General features: G+C 52.8%; 1 protein-coding gene across 1 annotated transcript in view; it reads left to right on the plus strand.

The window, feature by feature from the left end:
* Positions 1–18,674, plus strand: part of lamc1 (laminin, gamma 1) — a 67,871-nt gene that overhangs the window by 32,254 nt on the left and 16,943 nt on the right. Inside the window, exons 2-7 of the mRNA XM_035423016.1 lie at positions 5,290–5,594; positions 10,525–10,655; positions 12,821–12,987; positions 15,571–15,756; positions 16,005–16,122; positions 16,971–17,069. Coding sequence (XP_035278907.1) covers positions 5,290–5,594; positions 10,525–10,655; positions 12,821–12,987; positions 15,571–15,756; positions 16,005–16,122; positions 16,971–17,069 — 1,006 coding nt within the window. The remainder of the gene's footprint in view (positions 1–5,289; positions 5,595–10,524; positions 10,656–12,820; positions 12,988–15,570; positions 15,757–16,004; positions 16,123–16,970; positions 17,070–18,674) is intronic.

Consider the following 18,674-nt stretch of genomic DNA (forward strand, 5'->3'; position numbering starts at 1 on the left):
CCTCTCTGGCATTAGCATGGAGGGAGATGTGCGAGCGTGGTCAGTTGCTGTGCTCAAAGTGTTACGGCCTCTGAATGACTGACTCCGGGTCAGTACCTCCCTTCAGCTCCGGCTGTCCTGCAGCGGCACTCCCACTGAGGCCACGGGTGCAGGTTGTTGACGCTTCTCCAGGGTAACCCCCCCCCCCCCCCCCCATCATGCCGGGTCACCGGGGCTCTAGAGCGTTCTCAGAACCAGCGATCCGAGGCGTGTTCCGGCCTGCACGTGCTGGTGTTTACACACCGGCCCCGGCCCTCCCCGGCCCTCCCCGGCCCCGCCGCCAAACCTGAGAGGTGTTTGCGGAGGAAGTCTCCTTTGGACCCCGCCGGGGGGGTGGGGGGGTGAAAGCAACTCGAGCACTTCCTGGAGTAAAACGCTCCTTTTGGCTGAACCCGCAGCGGCCCGTCGAGAACGATGCTGACATTTGGCAGGCGCTTCTCGTACGGAGCGGTTTTTTTTTCGCATTCGTCGATCGCATGCAGATGTTCGCTGTTCTCGAGTGGCGTAGCTCCGTAGTGTCACGACGCAGTCACTGAAACCAGATGGGAGGGATTTAGCCTGTCTTTCTGAGACGGCTTTCTTTTCTCACTTCAGCGCGAGTGGGGAAAAAATGAGACTACTTCCTGTATTCGCATTAGCATTTCACTGGAAGCTGGCTTTCGAGGTGTTGACGAAAAAGCCCACCCACGTGGACTTAGAGGAACACGCAAGTGTGGACAACTGTGGAGCTGCCCATTCCCGCTGCCTGCGCCGTTCATCACCGTGGAGCTGCTCGCCTGCCTAAACGCTGTAGAGCTGCTCACTCTGAAAGCCCTGCTCTTCACTGCTACGGAGCTGCTCCAGGTGGCCTTTTTTTTGGAGTAGAGGTGAAGGGTGTATTTCTCAGGGTATTTCTCCAGAGAAACAGGAATATAGTAGCGTTCCCAGAGTTCCTCCAGGACGACACTCTCCAGTAATCTCTCACCGCTGTTTCAGGGCATTGTGGGAAATCCCCCCCCCCGTCACGTGTGCTGGTCCACCGCGTAACATCTGCTTCAAAGCCGTTTACACGGGAGACGGGCTGAAAATCGCACATGATGAACGGCAACCCGTGGAAAGTCATGCACACGCATTTGAGGCTCGAAGGGCAGCTTTTCTCTCTGATGGTTATGTGCGCCATCGCTGCCGATTGGTTTCAGGCCCGGCTTGCATGACTGAACGATAACACGCTTACTCGATCTGTTCAAGCCCCTACATCCAGGTCAGGAGGGTAGCGTGATGGGGAAGGTCACATGCCTCAACTCCTGTCCTTTTAAAGTCATTTTGGAAAAATTGCTGAATTGTTTTCCGATTCTTATCAAAATATGGTCGCCAATGTAGGATTTTAAAAAAAGCTGAATTGTTTTATTCATGCAATTTCCTGCTTAAAGTATGAGAATGAGTATGAACGCCTCTGTAGGTTTAGTGGCCGTATGTTGAAATTTGCTGTATGAGGTGGTGGCTGTCAGCAGTGCAGCTATCAGTGCTCTGACCCGTGGAGACGGATGCTGAGTTTCCACTGACTTTTGTTTGCGCTGTGAAAATATTTGTCCTGTAAATACAGCAGTTGTTCTTGTAGGAGTGACAGGAATTCCTGAGCGCCTCAGAAATGCGCATACACACACACATGCAGTCTGGCTGTCTCCCCCTCTCTCTCACTCAGTCTCTCTCTCCCTCTCTCCCCCTCTCTCTCACTCAGTCTCTCTCCCCCTCTCTCTCACTCAGTCTCTCTCTCCCCCTCTCTCTCACTCAGTCTCTCTCTCCCTCTCTCACTCTGGCTCTGAGTCTCTCTCTCCCCCTCTCTCTCACTCAGTCTCTCTCTCCCTCTCTCTCTCTCAGTCTCTCTCCCTCTCTCACTCTCTGGCTCTCAGTTGGGCTCTCCCCCTCTCTCTCACTCAGTCTCTCTCTCTCTCTCTCTCTCTCTCTCTCTGAAACATACGCGCGCTCGCACACATACACACATACACACATACACACACACACACTTCCTCTTGGTCTGTTTCTTAATCTCACACGTGCACGTGCACACACAATTACGCGCATACACATGCGCGCACACACGCACACGCGCACACACACAAGTCAGGATGCAGCCTATTCGTTGAACCCTTGTTTGTGCTGCTGTGCGATACAGCCGTCCTGCATGCACAGCTCCACAAGCAGCTGAGCTGGGCTTCTCCCTTTCAGGGATCACAGGAAGGCTTCCCCTTCGGCACGTCCCTCATGGCAAACATCCCTCGTGCGCTCCCGCTCCTAAATGCGGGTTTATCATTAACTGGGGCCGGTCGGGTAAAGTTAGCGCACAATGCGGCTGTAATCGCAGGTATGTGTGCCGTGCTCCAGTGACCCCCCCGCCCTACCCTTCCCCTCTGACCCCTCCGAGGCCCCTAGCTATGCACCGCGAGGAAATGCCGGCGATTGGCCGAATACGACAAGGGCAGGTGCGTTCGGGTTTGCGCGTAAAGGCGTATATGTTTTTTATGTATGTATGCTGTTCTGCTGGGTGTTGCTGTGCTTTCCTGCCGTTGGCCCTGCGGTGAGAAGCGGAGGGCTTCGTGTGTTGGTGGCGTGTGACGGTTAGCGCGCTACGTGCGGCGCGGGCTTGGTCAGAGGCCCTACCTGTCCCCTGCTCCCTGCTCTGCCGCGGCGGCGCGTGTTTGTGCAGCTGTGCCCACAGCGGCCCCGCGGGGGCCCTTTGTGCCTTTGTGGGGCTGCTTTACAGCCCGGCCCGCGCCTCGTCCGCGTCTTTCAAGAGCCGCCCCTTCAGGTTCCTGCGCTCTTTTTTATTTATTTTTTTGTACAACACCGAAGCCACCTGCCGTCCGACCCCAATGAGGTGGCGTTGAAGCTCCGCTGGGGGGTGGAGGCGGGGGTGTGGGGGGCCGGGGGGGGGGGGGGGGATGTGGTGATGGGAGAGTGATTGTGCTGGAGGCGACGATTGCAGTTGGGATTTGTGTGTGTGTGTGTCCTTTCCCCGTGCCTGGTGTGAGGCTGTTAATTGTAAATGTAAATTGGGGCCAGGGTGGGTGGCCCTCTCTGTTTACAGAGCGTTTGAGTTGAATCAGGCCCGGAGGCTGTAAAGCGCACGCTATCTGGAGAGCCGCTCCGCTATCAGTAATCCATTTACAGTCCCGGCGTTCTGCAGAAAGGGCCTGATTGTTTGTGAGGACGTGCGCAGTGTAAGAGCGGTGTTGGGTCTCTTTTGTGAGGGCGTGGAGGCATTGTCACAGCGCCGCGGGTCTCGTTTGCTCGGGTGGCGGGGCGATGGCCGTTTACGACCGCCGTGACTCACCGCCGCTGTTCCGCTACGGCGCAGGCTACACCGGGACACGCGGAACCTCCTCCTTTTTTTCCCGAGCGGCGATTCGTCGAGGAATTGCAGGATGAGTTATGAATGAAACTTCTCTGGAAGCGGGCGATGACTGGCGCCGGTGTTTCCGCGGGAACGGCGGTGTTTGCACACCTGCCGATTTCTGAGACCGCCGACAGGGCGAGGAGAGGCGAGCGGAAAACGAAATTATGGGCTGCGAGTGGCGGCGCTCTCTTCAAATTACACCCCGTCCCTTATTCTGGCTCCTCCTTCAGTCAGACGTCCATCAAACCAGATTATGTTTGCGTTCAGGAGCAGTAAAAACGTCTGTACGTTTGCCAGCCTCTATATTTAGGCGTTCATGAGAATGAATTTTTTTGGTTTCTCTTGTGTCTACGATGTTTTAAAAAATAAAATGACTCCCTTTTTAAGAATGTACTGAGTTTGTTCTTCCAGAGCATTGTTCATAATTTGGTACATTACCGAACCTTTAAGCGTGTTCCACTAAAACTAACTCACTGATTCGTGGTCAGACTGAACCTTGGCCCTAAGAGGTTGCCATTTGTTTGTTTGGAACCATTGCTGTGGTGACTGCCACAGAAAGAACTGCATGTGTTGCATGCTGGGTAATAAGGGTGAAGAAATCCCTTTATGACATCCGTGCACTTCTGTCACCTGTGCTGCGGTCATTCGGCAAGGTCACAGCCCCTTTGCACATGCGCAGAGCTTCTGCATGTGTGCGTGGCCTCTGCACACGAACGTGCAGCCTGTACACGCACACACTCGCACACGCAGTCACACGTCCACACACACACTCGCACATTCAATCACACGTGCGCGTAGTCACCCGTGCGCGCACACACACTCACGCATGCACACACACTCGCACGCATGCACACACACACACACACACACGCAGACACACACACGCACGCACGCACGCACACACACACGCAGACACACACACACACACGCACACGCACACACACACACTCACACACACGCAGACACACACACACACGCACACACACACACACACACGCACACACACAGCCTCTCCTCACATTTCATGGGCTCAGACACGACTCTTTTTCCGACGCCCTCCCTGCCCCCGTCCTCCTCGTTGAAAGACGGTGACATTGTTTCTTTATTTTGAGCGCGCGAAATGTTTCCCCCGGTGCTCCCTCTGCCTGTTCCGGCGTGTTCTGTGTGTTTGCACAAGCCCTGGCTCATTAGAGCCCCTCGGCTCCCCTCCGTTTCGCTCAAGCCGAGGGGGAAGCCGGGGGTGACGGCGGCCGAAATCTCTCCAGAGTAGAGCCGCAACGTAGTGTGTTGATCAGAGCCTCTCAAAGCATTCTGTCTGAAAACAGGAAATTAAATGAGAATAAGCGACCTGCAGCAGAACTGACAGCTGTCCTTTCAGCATGTTTATATGAGAGAGCCACGGGAAGGCAGACTCCTCGCAGTGATCCGTAGCGTGTTTGTCTGTGTGTGTGTGTCTGTTTATGTGTGTGTGTCTGTCTGTGTACATTTCTGTGTGTGTGTGTGTGTGTGTGTGTCTGTTTATGTGTGTCTGTGTGTGTCTGTGTGCGTCTGTCTGTCTGTCTGTCTGTCTGTCTGTCTGTCTGTCTGTCTGTCTGTGTGCATGTGTCTGTCTGTATGCATGTGTCTGTCTGTCTGTCTGTGTGCGTCTGTCTGTCTGTGCATGTGTCTGTCTGTCTGCCTCTGTGCACGTGTGTCTGTCTATGTATACAATTATCTGTCTGTGTGTCTATAGACGCGTCTGTCTGTCTTTGTATCTGTCAGTGTGTCTGTATGTGCGTGCGTGCCTGTGTGCGTGTGTGTGTGTAGTAGCGGCGGTGGCTTGGCTCCTCCCCGTGACCTCACGGCTGACCCCCGCCTCTCCGTGTGTCCGCTCCCAGGCAAGTCCTTCGACATCACGTACGTGCGTCTGAAGTTCCACACCAGCCGGCCGGAGAGCTTCGCCATCTACAAGCGCACGAGCGAGGACGGGCCCTGGCAGCCGTACCAGTACTACAGCGGCTCCTGCGAGAAGACCTACCAGAAGCAGAACCGCGGCTTCATCCGCACCGGCGAGGACGAGCAGCAGGCGCTCTGCACCGACGAGTTCAGCGACATCTCCCCCCTGACCGGCGGCAACGTGGCCTTCTCCACGCTGGAGGGCCGGCCCAGCGCCTACAACTTCGACAACAGCCCCGTGCTGCAGGTGAGGACGCACGCGCACACGCACACACACGCCTGCCCGCCCGCTCTCTCACACACATGTACGCTCGCTCTCTCACTCTCTCTCTCACACACACGCATGTACGCTCGCTCTCTCTCACTATCTCTCTGTCTCTCTCTCTCACTCACTCACTCACACACTCTCACACGCATGCGTACATGCCCGCCCGCTCACGCACTCACGCATGCATGTACGCTCACTCTCATGCTCTCTCACTCTCTTGTGCTCTCTATCTCTCTCTCACACACTCTCACACACACACGCACACACACTCACGTATGCATGTGCTCACACGCACTCTCACACACGCATGTGCTCTTACATGCACTCACTCACACACACACTCACACATTCTCACGCTCTCTCTCTCTCTCTCTCTGTCTCTCACACACACACCTACACAGGCTCTCTCGCTCTTCCTGCAGTTAAGGCTGTCTGAGTCCAGTGGTTTAAATTCACATTAGAGGATCGTTCCATGTGTCCTCGCCTCAGGACTTCATGAGCCATATGTTCCCCCCACTGTGGGCGGGTTCTGTTTTTATACGGCTATTTTCTGTTGGCCGGCCTCTGCACTGGACAGGAAGTGGGAAAACGGGGTGTCCTGTTGGCCCTGAGATGCAGTGTCAGGGCCCAATCGATGACTTTCACTGAGTCTTACCTCTCCGAACATTATTGAAATTTGAAAGCTGACCTGGACCTTAAATTGTAATTCAAGTAAATTGAAATGATGAATATTACTGGGGTAGTTCACATTTGAGTTTTTTTTTTGGTATTAAAGCTTTAGTGCGTTTTCAATTGGCCCAGGGAATTTTTATATGCAATCAGGATACACTTATTTCCCCTGCTTTAGACTGCAAACCCCCAAATGGCCCTATACCAGCCATTTTAGGGAGCTTAGCCATCAAACATTTCTGTAAATACACGCTTCAGCGGCACAGCACGCTAAAATATCCTTCATTTTACAAACGCTCTCTGGGCCAATTGAATATGTGCATTAAAACTGGAAGTGATGTCATAAAACATCAAGAAAGTGAACTATTCCTTTTGACAGTGTCCAAGGAATGCTTGTTGGAATACCGTTTTGTGCACTGGAATTTTACGCTGAAATGTTTTGTGTGAAAGTACGCTGGAATTATACAGTGTAATGTGTTGTGTCAGTGTCCGCTGGAATTGTAGTGGAATATGTTGTGTAGATGTACTTTAGAATTGTGCAGTATAATGTTGTGTGAATGTACACTGGAATTGGGCAGTATAATGTGTTGTGTGAGTGTACACTGAAATTGGGCAGTATAATGTGTTGTGTGAATGTACACTGAAATTGTGCAGTATAATGTGTTGTGTGAATGTACACTGAAATTGTGCAGTATAATGTGTTGTGTGAATGTACACTGAAATTGCGCAGTATAATGTGTTGTGTGAATGTACACTGGAGTTGTGCAGTATAATGTGTTGTGTGAATGTACACTGAAATTGTGCAGTATAATGTGTTGTGTGAGTGCACACTGAAATTGTGCAGTATAATGTGTTGTGTGAATGTACACTGGAGTTGTACCGTGTAATGCACGCTGTCAGTGTGCAGTATGAGTTGTGCAGCCAGCGCTGCACAAGGAGGAGGTTGCCTCCCCTGTATCGATATCACGAGCGTAATGACTAAATCACCAGCTGCTTGAGCTTTTGTTCCAGACATGTTTTCTCATAAATAATCCGAGGGATCGTCTCCAAATTTGGCAACCCACTCCACAGACCTAAGTAAACATGCCAGATTTCATCCGGTTAAAACACTTTTGCCGTAATTCCAGTAATTGTACCTCCGCGGTTTGAAGCGCGTCCAGCACAGGCTGTGTTCATCAGGAAGGCTTACAGTCCCTGTTTTTGGGTGTTTGGATTTTCTGCGGTCATGTAGGGTTGAGTCCAGTGTTTTTCTGAATAGAGTTGTAACACGAGGACATTATGGGTGTGCTGCATCACCAGAGCTGCACTCAGTCTCTGGCTCTGTAGGGTAAGCTGTAATTACGCCGTTATCCAAAATATGAAAAGTTCACCTGCTCAGCCGCACAGACTACACAAAAGAGTTGCTTGGTTTCAGCCGTACGGGCTACTCTGCGGCAGGGAGCTTGCGCAAGGCTTGGAAGTTGTTGTGCTCTTCTGGCCTAGCGTTCTGCTCTGTGCCGTTTTAGCCTAGCGCACCGCTCCGTGTCATTTTAGCTTAGCGCACCGCTCCGTGCCGTTTTAGCCTAGTGCACCGCTTTGTGCCGTTTTAGCCTAGCGCACCGCTCCGTGCCGTTTTAGCCTAGTGCACCGCTTTGTGCCGTTTTAGCCTAGCGCACCGCTCCGTGCCGTTTTAGCCTAGTGCACCGCTTTGTGCCATTTTAGCCTAGCGCACCACTCCGTGTCATTTTAGCCTAGCGCACCGCTCAGTGTCATTTTAGCCTAGCGCACCGCTCAGTGTCATTTTAGCCTAGCGCACCGCTCCATGCTGTTTTAGCCTAGCGCTCCGCTCTGTGCCGTTTTAGCCTAGCGCACCGCTCCGTGTCATTTTAGCCTAGCGCACCGCTCCGTGTCATTTTAGCCTAGCGCACCGCTCCATGCTGTTTTAGCCTAGCGCTCCGCTCCATGCTGTTTTAGCCTAGCGCTCCGCTCCGTGCTGTTTTAGCCTAGCGCACCGCTCAGTGCCGTTTTAGCCTAGCGCACCGCTCAGTGCCGTTTTAGCCTAGTGCACCACTCAGTGTCATTTTGGCCTAGTGCTCCAATTCGTTTGCTGATGTGAACGGACACCGCGGTGAGAGACCAGCTCAGGGATTCGGTCTGAATCCTCAGACGCGCCCCCAACCCGCGGGAGGCGGACCTCGGCTGACCCGGGACGCGGTAACTGCGCCCCTTCCGGGGAGGGGGTAGGAGGGGGGGCCTCGTTACGGGGGCGCATTTTTTACCCGGAATAAACCTCGGCTCAGTTGCTGCCGCGTTTTTGACCGCCGGCGAGCGCGCGGAACTCGCTGTAGCGAAGGGGGGCCGTTTCCGAAAGCGAGACGGCCCGGGGAACGCGGCAGGAATCCGGCGGGCGACCCCGCCCAACCCGCCGCCGTGACGGCTTCACACTTTAGTGAGCTTCCACTGCGTCTCCCCTTTATGGTTCTACCTGTCACCTGCGCTGCTTCTCCTGACACTGAAGTAAAGGTACAACGCAGAGTCAGGCTGGTCTTAACAGCAGAAGAGCTGCACTGGCCATTTGAAACTACAGTTTGAGAGCAGAGCCTGTGGTGCATGAGAAGCCCTTTCCTAACAGGCTGTGGATGAGCGTGTCGCTCTCTACAGATTTAGCCCTGTGTCCAGGAATTTCCATGGCTGCTCTCATGTGGCATTTGGCTATTTATACCAAAGCACACAACTCTGTCAGGAATGTGTCCCATTTACAGCACCAGGCAGGCATGTCCTCCTGCTCAAGTCTCCTAGTCAAGAGCTGCACACCTTGTAGATTGACTCACACGTCTACTGTGAAGTACGCATGCACACACACTCACACTCTTTCTCTTTCTCAGGCACATGCATACACATACACATACACACACACTCACTCTCTCACACACACACACACACTGCTGAAAATGATGCACATGTAGGTTCATCTCCCTTCCTGCTCTTATAAACACATGTGCACACATACACACACACGACAAGAGATACTGTTAATTTCCTGTGAAATGTAAACTTATTGTGACTTGTGTTCATTTTCTGGACGGTGTGATGTCACAGCAGGACTCTGGGAGGCACAGTCTCCTCCTCATTAAAAGATGAGTGTCCTGGGTCTCGCTCTCTGTGCCTCTGTGCATGGGCCTGCATTCCTCTAAAGGCTGGGCTGCAGGTGCGCCTCAGCAGCCATGATGACTTGCGCGGGGGTCAGAGGTCACACAATTCTTTGAGGGGCCGTTTCACGCTGCTTCAGATCAGATACGACCAGGGGTCCAGCTGTACGGTCAGGACTCGGTACTCCCGCGGTCACGTTGACCGCAGCCCTCTCCTCTCTGACCCTGGAGCCAGGCGGGCGTGCGGTCAGACGGGGAGGAGGAGGAGGAACGGGCGAGTGAGTCAGCGAGTGAGCGAGACGGCTGGTCCTGATGATGTCACCGCCCCCAAAGCGCTGCTGCGGCTCTGGAGGCCGGCCCCCTTCCTTTGTCTCGGGGCTTTTAATAACTCTCCCTCCCCCCACCACGTCCCCGGACGTGCACAGACAGACCCCCGCAGCCGGGGGGAGGCCTCCGCTTGGAAGAGAGCGCTGGTGTGCGTGTGCGTGCCTGCATGTCTGCCGGGGCTTTGAAGAAGACAAAGAAGAAAGGAAGCCCTACCTGGGTTTGAGAGTACCTGCAGAAGCACGGCTTTCAGGACAGGGTGCCCTGCAGGGTGGCCAACAGAGCAATAACCTGGGCCTGGGCCACAAGTGCTCTGCTCCAGTAATGTCTGTTACACAGAGTACCGTCTGTGGTACATGCAGGAATGTCTGGTGTTTCGTAATGTCTGTGGTACTTGCAGTAATACTTTGTGTGTCCAGTAATGTCAAGCACAGAGACGTATCTGGTGCGTACACTAATGTCTGTGGTTCAAGCAGTGATCTGTGGTGCTGCGTACATTGTGTTGTAAACCAGTGACTCCCCTTGTGTGCCTGTGATTGCTGAAAATAGGAATGTATGTAATTTAGCGCATAAAATATTATGTGTGATGCATAACATTGTAAGTGGTTTCAGATTGAATGTCTGTAACTGATTTCATATTTGTGTATGTAACGTGCAACGCTGTGATTTCAGTGTGTGCTGTGTGCTTGCTTCCGTGCGTATTGTGTGTGATGTATAACGTGGTTGGTTGGAGATTGGGAGTGTCTGTAATAAATGTCATTTTAACTGGTTTGCTCTGTCCTCCTTAGGAATGGGTGACAGCCACAGATATTAAGGTGACTCTGAACAGGCTCAACACATTCGGAGATGAGGTTTTCAACGACCCCAAGGTCCTAAAGTCCTACTACTACGCCATCTCAGACTTCGCTGTTGGAGGAAGGTAGGTCACTGTAGTCATCTCCGAAACACATCTCCAATATCTAATGTCTATCTCTAATGACACCCCACTACTCTGAAACAAAACACACTTCATCTAAAACCATGTGAATTTACATAGCATATATTAAGGAATTGATGCATGTTTATATTCTATCTGTATATTGTTTATTAAAGTGTGTGGGTGTTTTATCTGAGGATTTAGGTTTTCCCCTGTTTCTTTGCCTTGATTCTTCTTTTCCTTCTCATCTGACTCTTCACTGTCTGAGTTAAAATTTAAGAATTAGAATTTGTTCTTTAAACACATTTTAGAGGTAAAATGCCCTTGGATTTTGACACACGTATGAATGTTTTGGTGAAAGGCTGTAGTGCTTTTGAGCTGAGACGCGTCGTTCAGCTCACAATCACCTCACACGTCTCCGTTTTGAACGTTCCCATGAATGGCAGTCCCCCCAGCCCAGCGCGCAGGGTTTGTTTGCTTAGCGCCTGTCCCGTCTGTGGAGGCTGGCCGTTCCACCGGTCGCACAGACGGGCTGTACATGGCGATACATGCTGGAATTCCTGCGCACTTTCCATCCGTCCTTCTCCCTGTGTGCTGGATCCATCACGTGGAGCTGAGAGGCTTGCCTCGCTTGTGTTGCTGGGAGTGTGGAGTAAAGGGGACACTGCGTTAAAGGAGAGGAGTTGAGGAGCAGGGAGGGAGTTTGAGTAAAGGTTGAGGAGCAGGGAGGGAGTTTGAGTAAGAGCTGAGGAGCAGGGGGGGAGTTTGAGTAAAGGTTGAGGAGCAGGGAAGGAGTTTGAGTAAAAGCAGAGGAGTTGAGGAGCAGGGGGGAGTTTGAGTAAAGGTTGAGGAGTAGGGAGGGAGTTTGAGTAAAAGCAGTGGAGCTGAGGAGCAGGGAGGGCGTTTGAGTAAAGGTTGAGGAGCAGGGAAGGAGTTTGAGTAAAAGCAGAGGAGTTGAGGAGCAGGGAGGGAGTTTGAGTAAAGGTTGAGGAGCGGGGGGGAGTTCTGAGTAAAGCAGAGGAGTTGAGGAGCAGGGAGGGAGTTTGAGTAAAGCAGGGGAGTTGAGGAGCAGGGGGGTAGTTTGAGTAAAGGTTGAGGAGCGGGGGGGAGTTTGAGTAAAGCAGAGGAGTTGAGGAGCAGGGAGGGAGTTTGAGTAAAGCAGGGGAGTTGAGGAGCAGGGAGGGAGTTTGAGTAAAGGTTGAGGAGCGGGGGGGAGTTTGAGTAAAGCAGAGGAGTTGAGGAGCAGGGAGGGAGTTTGAGTAAAGCAGGGGAGTTGAGGAGCAGGGGGGGAGTTTGAGTAAAGCACGGGAGTTTAGGAGCAGGGGGGTAGTTTGAGTAAAAGCAGAGGAGCTGAGGAGCAGGTCTTCCGCCTCCCCCTTAGCCCGCTCACCTTCTAATGTGTTTGGAAGGAGCGCCGTGTTTCCCCCACACAGCCGCATTCCTGCCATTCCAGCTGAAGGGGGACGGGGCCAGGGAACACGGAGACCGTCGCTAGGTGGGCGGGCCCCAGGCTTCAACGACACAGTGCTAAGCCTCACACTCCGCCTCCCCCGCCATTTCCATGGGAACCGGCCGGAATCCGCTCGGGAAGGGGGCGGGGTCAGATAGGTGAAGGACCTCGGCTTCCTCACTTTTTCCACGCGGCGCTGCCAAGCCAGCGAGCCGAGGCGTCTGCCCGAACCGCGGCCTTCGGCGCGGCCGCGGAGGACGGGCTCTGGCCTTCCCGCTAACGCACTCGCAGGCTTCCAAAGCAACATGCTGAGCCAGTGTCTCCCACACAAAGAGAGAGAGAGCGGCCGTTTCACAATGAGCCAGTCAGAGACAGAAAGGCCCTGTGTTCCAGCTGTGTGCTGGTCCTGGGTGTGGGGAGGGGGGGGGGGGGTTAGTCACATCAAAGCACCTAGACAGGAAACGTTGTGTCTTTGAGGGGGGGCTGTCGTTTTAAACATCCTGCTCCTGAAGGACAAAGCTCGACCTGTTCAAATCAAATGAAAAAGACAGTTGAACAGATGAGGCTAATATATTCCATCGCTGGGGGATGCCAGTGCGTGTGTTCTCCTCCCGACCTGGAGAGCTGGTTTACGCACGCTTAGCGGCGCGCGGACGGTGTTTGGCTCTGTGCGGTTTTGGCGGCCGCTGACGGCGTCGGTCTGCCGCTCCCCTCCCAGGTGCAAGTGCAACGGCCACGCCAGCGAGTGCGCGAAGGACGGCGCCCACCGGCTGGTGTGCCGCTGCAAGCACAACACGGAGGGGGACGACTGCAGCGTGTGCAAGCCCTTCTACAACGACCGGCCCTGGAGGAGGGCCACGGCGGAGAACCCCAATGAGTGCCTGCGTGAGTCCGCGCCGCTACGCTAATGCTAACGCTAATGCTAACCATAACGCTAATGCTAACCATAATGCTAACGCTAATGCTAATGCGCTACGCTGCTGCTGCTGCGGTGCTTTGTGCTTCTACACTGGTGCATTGCACTTTCACATTACTGATGAGACGTTACACTCACATTAATGAATCGCACTGCTGTGATGAAACATTACATATCGATGCCTCAGTAATGCTTTACACAACGGTTGCCCTGTAATGTCTGTGTATAGTCGCAGGTAGAGAAGGTTACCCTGTGTTAACTGTGTTATGGTTCCAGTTAGGGACGGTTGTGCTGTAATATCTGTATGGGTGTCCAGTATTTACTGGTGACCAGGATGCCACTGTGTTTCACTCAAATTATTAACCTGAAAATAGAAGATAATGGCTTTTACTCCAACGGACCCATATTATGTCCATTCCGTTCTGTGGAATCAATGCAATGGATTTGCTGAAATCCTCATTTGAAGCCATTGTGTGTGCTGTTCTGCTGACTGGCCATACCTGGCCTACAGTTTGAAATTTGGCTGGGGCTTTGAGTAAGGGAATGGGCAAACATTCTGAAGCTTTTTATTAGTCATGAGTGAGAAGAGGCGCAATCACTGCGACAAAGTCAGCGGCCATGAGAATGGGAAAAATTTGGATTTGGTGGACCACAGAGTTTAATTTCATACTTGAAATGCTGCTTATCCTCCCAGACTTGCCTCAAGGTAACTCCGTAATTCATTAATCGAGCTGTCAGCGATTTCTTGGATCAGCGGTTACCCATCTTGATTTTTGGGTGGTCCCATCCTCTTGAAGGGGATATTTCTCTAGTAGGCTGGGAGATAAAAGCTAGATTCCGTAATCTGTTATTCATCTTCTGAGAGTCAATTTGATATATATATGTATATTTTTGTAGAGACGGAGTGGTGTTTAAGCATTAGGACAGCAGATGTGGCCGGTCCTGTCTCTATCCGTGCTGCGGTTCTGTGGCGCATTCTCCTGCCGATCGCGTGTGCTCCTCTCCGGTCTGCTCTGGGAACTGTCCGCCTTACGTCACCTTTGGGAAATTCGTGACTAATGGAGCCAGTGCCACAGAATCCACACTGAACGTTTCACACGCCCCCGCAGCTATGTCAGCCTTTCAGCTGTTCTGTCTGAACGGCCCTCCACTGGGCTGCTTGGGCTCGGGGTGGGGGTGGGGGGGGTGGGGGGTAGGGGGGGGGGTAGGAGAAAGCGGGTTGAACGGAACTGTGGAGAGTGTGTGAGCTGAACTGTGGAGAGTGTGTGTGTGAGCTCAGCTGAACTGCGTGAGTGTGTGTATGAGCTCAGCTGGACTGTGTGAGTGTGTATGAGCTCAGCTGGACTGTGTGAGTGTGTATGAGCTCAGCTGGACTGTGGAGAGTGTGTGTGTGTGTGTGTGTGTGTGAGCTCAGCTGAACTGTGAGAGAATGTGTGTGTGAGCTCAGCTGAACTGCGTGAGTGTGTATGAGCTCAGCTGGACTGTGTGAGTGTGTATGAGCTCAGCTGGACTGTGGAGAGTGTGTATGAGCTCAGCTGGACTGTGTGAGTGTGTATGAGCTCAGCTGGACTGTGTGAGTGTGTATGAGCTCAGCTGGACTGTGTGAGTGTGTATGAGCTCAGCTGGACTGTGTGAGTGTGTGTGTGAGCTCAGCTGAACTGTGTGAGAGTGTGTGAGCTCAGCTGAACTGTGTGAGAGTGTGTGTGAGCTCAGCTGAACTGTATGAGTGTGTGTGTGAGCTCAGCTGAACTGTGTGAGAGTGTGTGTGAGCTCAGCTGAACTGTGTGAGAGAGTGTGTTTGTGTGTGAGCTCAGTTGAACTGTGTGAGAGAGTGTGTTTGTGTGTGAGCTCAGTTGAACTGTGTGAGAGAGTGTGTTTGTGAGCTCAGCTGAACTGTGTGAGAGTGTGTGTGAGCTCAGCTGAACTGTGAGAGAGAGAGTGTGTGAGCTCAGCTGAACTGTGAGAGAGAGTGTGTGAGCTCAGCTGAACTGTGAGAGAGAGTGTGTGAGCTCAGCTGAACTGTGAGAGAGAGAGTGTGTGAGCTCAGCTGAACTGTGAGAGAGAGAGTGTGTGAGCTCAGTCGAACTGTGAGAGAGTGTTTGTGTGAGCTCAGCTGAACTGTGAGAGAGAGTGTGTGAGCTCAGTCGAACTGTGAGAGAGAGTGTTTGTGTGAGCTCAGCTGAACTGTGAGAGAGAGTGTGTGTGAGCTCAGCTGAACTGTGTGAGAGTGTGTGTGAGCTCAGCTGAACTGTGAGAGAGAGAGTGTGTGAGCTCAGTCGAACTGTGAGAGAGAGTGTTTGTGTGAGCTCAGCTGAACTGTGAGAGAGAGTGTGTGTGAGCTCAGCTGAACTGTGTGAGAGTGTGTGTGAGCTCAGCTGAACTGTGTGAGAGTGTGTGTGAGCTCAGCTGAACTGTGGAGAGTGTGTGTGAGCTCAGCTGAACTGTGAAAGTTGAACACATTACATTACATTTATTTGGCAGATGCGTTTATCCAAAGCGACGTACGATAGGTGCGTAGGGATCAGTGTAACTGTCTCTCTCCGCTCCTCCAGCCTGCAGCTGCAACGGCAAAGCCACGGAGTGCTACTTCGACTCGGAGCTGTACCGCGCCACCGGGCACGGCGGCCACTGCCGCCACTGCGCCGACAACACCGACGGGCCCAACTGCGAGCGCTGCCTGGACAACTACTTCCGCGACAGCTCCAACCGCTGCCTGCCCTGCAGCTGCAGCCCCGTGGGTGAGTCCCAGAGCCCCGCCCGCTGCCCTGCAGAGGGTACACCGTGTGCCTTTCACCGCTCCGTGAAATAATTGCGCCATATGGCAGTGCGTGCATGCGTGTGTGTGTGTGCGCGCGCGGTTGAGTGTGTGTGTGCTTTGTGTGTGTGCGCGCGGTTGAGTGTGTGTGTGTGTGCGCGCGGTTGAGTGTGTGTGTGCGTGTGTGTGCACGTGTCCGCGCGTGTTCTTACGCTGATGCTCTCCCTGCAGGCTCTGTCAGTACTCAGTGTGATAACAGCGGGCGCTGCAGCTGCAAGCCGGGGGTGATGGGAGACAAGTGCGATCGCTGCCAGCCCGGCTACCACAGCCTGTCTGAGGCCGGCTGCCGGTAAGCCACGCCCTCCATGCCTGTTAGCCACCAATCACACGGCTTCACCCTTCTGTCCTGCAGTTACCAACTTTTGTCATACCGAATAACGGCTGTACATTTCTGTCCTGCCGATCAGAGCAGCATGCATCTGTACTGTCAGTGAATCTTCAGCCTCAGCTGGCCATATTTTAATAAGTTTATTTTATTAAGAGGTTTAGTATCTCCTTAACCCTGTATGTCTTGTAAAGGTGTTTGAGCGTAAGCAGAATATTTATGTGTGTGTCCTGTAGAAGTGTGCGTATGTGCCTGTGTGTGTGTAGTCCCTGTTTAGGTGTATCTCGCCAGTGTTTCATGTACAGGTGTGTGTGTGCGTACTGCAGGTTTCTCATGTACAGGTGTGTGTGTGCGTGTGTGTATTGCAGGTTTCTCGTGTACAGGTGTGTGTGTGCGTGTGTGTATTGCAGGTTTCTTGTGTACAGGTGTGTGTGTGTGTGTATTGCAGGTTTCCCGTGTAAAAGTGTGTGTGTGTGTGTGTATTGCAGGTTTCTCGTGTACAGGTGTGTGTGTGTGTGTATTGCAGGTTTCCCGTGTAAAAGTGTGTGTGTGTGTGTGTGTGTATTGCAGGTTTCTCGTGTAAAGGTGTGTGTGTGTGTGCGTGTGTGTATTGCAGGTTTCTTGTGTACAGGTGTGTGTGTGTGTATTGCAGGTTTCCTGTGTACAGGTGTGTGTGTGTGTGTGTGTATTGCAGGTTTCTTGTTTACAGGTGTGTGTGTGCGTGTGTGTATTGCAGGTTTCTTGTGTACAGGTGTGTGTGTGTGTATTGCGAGTTTCCCGTGTGAAAGTGTGTTATCTTGCGTCCCGTGCAGGCCCTGTGCTTGCAGTACCTTTGGGAGCACGCAGGAGTGTGATGTGCAGACAGGACGCTGCCAGTGCAAGGACCACGTGGAGGGCTTCAGCTGTGACAGGTACTGTACACCTGTATCACCTGCCCGAAACCACACCCTCCTGCTCATTACTCCTGCCCTAAACCACACCCTCCTCCTCATTACACCTGCCCGAAACCACACCCTCCTGCTCATTACTCCTGCCCTAAACCACACCCTCCTGCTCATTACTCCTGCCCAAAGCCACACTCCCTCGTCCCCACTCCTCATCACACCTGCCCAGTTCAACACCCCCCTCCTCATCACACCTGCCCAATACCACACCCCCCTCCTCACCTTTATCACACCTGCCCAAAACCACACCCCCTCCTCAGCTTCATAACATCTGCCCAAAAAAACACCCCTCTCCTCATCACACCTGCCTTCAACCACACCCCCCTCCTCCCCTTCATCACACCTGCCCAAAACCACACCCCCCTCCTCACCTTCATTCATCCTACCTGCCCAAAACCACACCCCCCTCCTCCCCGTGCTCATTACACCTGCCCAAAGCCACACCCCCTCCTCCCCTGTAGTCATCATACCTGCCCAAAGCCACACCCACCTCCTCACCTGTATTCATACCTGCCCAAAAGGACACCATCAGTCTGGTACATGTCCACAGTGCTGAGTGGAAATGAACAGCGAGAGAGGGGGCTACGGTTCCTTTGTGAGGAATTAATATTCACAGCCAGCAGTTAAACCGAGGCTGCTTTGCGCAGATTTAATATTCACAGGCAGCAGTTAAACTGAGGCTGCTTTGCGCAGATTTAATATTCACAGCCAGCAGTTAAACCGAGGCTGCTTTGCGCAGATTTAATATTCTCAGCAGCAGTTAAACCGAGGCTACTTTAGGAGGATTTAATATTCTCAGCCAGCAGTTAAACCGAGGCTACTTTAGGAGGATTTAATATTCTCAGCCGCAGTTAAACTGAGGCTGCTTTGCGCAGATTTAATATTCTCAGCTGCAGTTAAACCGAGGCTACTTTAGGAGGATTTAATATTCTCAGCAGCAGTTAAACTGAGGCTGCTTTAGGAGGATTTAATATTCTCAGCCGCAGTTAAACTGAGGCTACTTCGCGCAGATTTAATATTCTCAGCCGCAGTTAAACCGAGGCTACTTCGCGCAGATTTAATATTCTCAGCCGCAGTTAAACCGAGGCTACTTTAGGAGGATTTAATATTCTCAGCCGCAGTTAAACCGAGGCTGCTTTAGGAGGATTTAATATTCTCAGCCGCAGTTAAACCGAGGCTGCTTTAGGAGGATTTAATATTGTCAGCCGCAGTTAAACCGAGGCTGCTTTAGGAGGATTTATTATTGTGCGCAGCCGGGCGAGTAAGTAAGGTTACCCTGGGAGGACTTCTTAGACGCAGCCGACGGTTAGTTAAGCTGAGCTTAGCGTGTGAGGCCTTCACGAAGGAGCAGCTGATCGGCGGTGTGTCGGATCTTAGCGCTCCGCGGCCGGGACGCGGTGGAGGCGTTTGGCTGGAGGAATGGCGTTGTGTGTGTGTGGAGGCGCGTGTGCGGAACAGGATTAGCCGCTCGGCCGTCCGCGCCGAAAGAGGAAACCGCTCCGCTCGGCGTGGCCTTCTATGGCATTCCCACGCCGCCTGCTTTAGCCCGCTGACCCGTTAACCCCTTCTCTT

Source organism: Anguilla anguilla, chromosome 6 (genome assembly GCF_013347855.1).
Source record: "Anguilla anguilla isolate fAngAng1 chromosome 6, fAngAng1.pri, whole genome shotgun sequence".
NCBI lineage: Eukaryota > Metazoa > Chordata > Actinopteri > Anguilliformes > Anguillidae > Anguilla > Anguilla anguilla.